The following is a 2,665-nucleotide window of genomic DNA, read 5'->3' as shown; positions in this document are numbered from 1 at the left end:
GTTGTGAATGTTTAGTGTTAACACTTAAAATATCCATAGATGTAGTTTTGTATGTTCAGTGTTAACACTTAAAATATCCATAGATGTAGTTTTGTGTGTTCAGTGTTAACACTTAAAATATCCATAGATGTAGTTTTGTGTGTTCAGTGTTAACACTTAAAATATCCATAGATGTAGTTGTGAATGTTTAGTGTTAAAACATTTATAATATCCACAGAAAGGTGTTAATATTTTCAGTTTGATACAGGTTTCGTAATAAGCTGCATATATAATACATTTTCTTGTACAACAGTTTAGGATTAGAAAAGTAATCTAATGCTATATTGTTGTACCTGAGGATGTCTACGTTATTTATCAAAGGATAGTTCAAAAATGTTTTTAAAAAAACTCGGAACAAGCTGAAAATAGAACGAGTGGTGTCATGAGAATAATTGATTAATTGAATTGTAATCAGCAGACTGGTGTTCACTTAAGTTCACTTTATTATTTCATCTGTTTCTAGTATAGTAAATAAAAAATTGAGCTAAAAACTACTTATTTTATTGCAGTTTTAACTAAATTTGTACCTAAAGAATACAAAATCAAAATTTTGCTGTGCTTGTATAAATTTTTCAGTAAACCTGTTAACGTACTGTTCAAAATCAGAATTAATTATGTATGTCATTATCAAATAATAAATATTCATATCAGATTTTGTTGTTTTACTGTTTTTATTAACTAGGGTTCTGAATGACTTGTCTGACCTACAGAAAGTAGTATCGAAAAAGAGAAAACAGTTGGAATCTGTATGCAAAGACATTAATGAGCAGGTTCTCTACTGGTAAGGAGGTATTTCAAGTGTATTTATTTGTAACATTGATAACTATTGTTTGGGAGGTTTTGGATTTCAAAACCACGTGATTTCACTGCACGTTAACTACTGAATCTGTCATACAAGTTTTATTGTGTTTGTTTATGTGTAGTTTTAACGTTTTCACAAAGTAATTTCTAAGTACATGTAAGTGAGTTTATCAACACACTGGTGAAAGTTTTTAACCATCAGATTGAGTTTTGATAGCACTGTGATCATTAAGTAGTATAAGACTACAAAAAATGAAGACAAAAAAAAAGTTGTTTATAAACAGCTTGCAAGTGTCAACTACTTTATGTTCTTAATTATAAATTTCTATGATTTTGATTTTGTAATTTGTATTTGTCATAATAAATATGCTAGTATTTTCCACACATATAATGAATTAGTTGATTAATAATTGACAAGTTTCAACGTACTATTGTGGATTTAGGAAGGATCAAGACACTTGTTCCACAGCTGGAGAGACCAATAAAGAAGTACCTGATTGCAGTGGAAAAAAACTGTAAGTTTTCATCTCGGGTGAGCTTATTATTCATAGTAGAAAGTTTGAACTTGGAGAGAGAGGGGACAATGAAAAACCCTATAACCTGTGCACTTTAGAAAGGTGGACCTTTCTCCTTCAGGGGCAAACTGAATATCAAGAGGTGCTGGAGCTCCGGATGAAATGCTCTACATATGGTCTTCTATGTTGAATGAATTGAGGAACCTTTTGACTGAATCCTGTGTTCTTAATGCAGACTTTTCAATCTTCTGCAGGATTTAAATCACAATCATATTGGTTTTGACAACATATTGAGAGTCGCTTTAACACGCTGTGATCGCTCCTGTCACGTAGAGCTGGACGATTAGTGGAATTTATTAACTGATTAATTTGTCACTCTGAGTATGTTCAAAGCCTACTGCAGTCTTACCAGTTGAAATACTTGCATGACTTTGGCGTTTTTTAATGGGGAAATTTATCAGTCTTTTGATGTATATATTGGTTTAGGAACGAATTTTGCTAAATGTACTTAGGAAAAAAAAAACTACCTTAACCTCCAAATCTGAGAATACCAAGTGAGCAACCTGCAAATATTGAGCTAGCAAGGGTTAAAACTGAAGTCAATTGTTTCATTTTCAATACATCTTAATGCATATAATAATACCAAAAAAGTAGAACTGGGATGGTAGTGGTGGACGGTAACCCTCTGTTTTCCTGTAGCTTTACTGTGATGAACTTTGTCGAATTTTTTATAGTCCCGAAATGGTCAAGTTATGAGAGGTATCTACTTTCTATTGAGTTTTTATTCTAATACGTCAGTCGTGAGCAGATGAAGCAGTGTTACTGTTATATTAAGGTAATCGACCTATGAAACAGTTTGTCTGCAGGATTAGAGAAGCAGTAACATTGAAGGAGTTTAAGAGGAAATTGGGTGAGTATTTTTAGGAATCTGGGTTGGATATAGGGTAAAAATGTATGTAGCTTGGAGTTGTATGGTACTAGTAACTGCTATAGTCTAAATGAGTTGCATGTTATCTCTTGGAAATTAATGATTAGATGTAACAAAACTACAACAATTTTTTGAATTGCCTATTTTAAAAAATAAAAATCAGAAGAAACGAGAGAATGAAGGAAAAAGTGTGATAAAATAGGTCAACATTTTGCCTTAAATGTAAATATAAAATATGAGTAAAAAACACAAGAACCAACATTCTTTGTGTCCTAAAATGCTGGTTCTAGTGTTTTTTACTCTTAACTCTTTCAACCCAGCCTCGGTCCCTGGGACTGATCTCGTAACCATTTTGTGCTTGTTATAGTTTTCATGCTATAAC

General features: G+C 32.0%; 1 protein-coding gene across 5 annotated transcripts in view; it reads left to right on the top strand.

Annotated features, from left to right (window-relative positions):
* LOC106471831 overlaps positions 1-2,665 on the top strand; it is a 21,463-nt gene that overhangs the window by 4,059 nt on the left and 14,739 nt on the right. For 3 of the 5 annotated variants that reach the window (XM_022400435.1, XM_022400434.1, XM_022400438.1), the window contains exons 3-4: positions 722-820; positions 1,284-1,355. In XM_022400435.1, coding sequence (XP_022256143.1) covers positions 802-820; positions 1,284-1,355 — 91 coding nt within the window. In that variant the 5' untranslated portion in view covers positions 722-801. The other 2 variants (XM_022400437.1, XM_022400436.1) reach the window with 2 other exon arrangements.

The sequence above is a fragment of the Limulus polyphemus genome, unplaced genomic scaffold, assembly GCF_000517525.1.
Source record: "Limulus polyphemus unplaced genomic scaffold, Limulus_polyphemus-2.1.2 Scaffold4890, whole genome shotgun sequence".
Taxonomy (NCBI): domain Eukaryota; kingdom Metazoa; phylum Arthropoda; class Merostomata; order Xiphosura; family Limulidae; genus Limulus; species Limulus polyphemus.
This window is presented reverse-complemented; position numbering and strand designations above follow the sequence as displayed.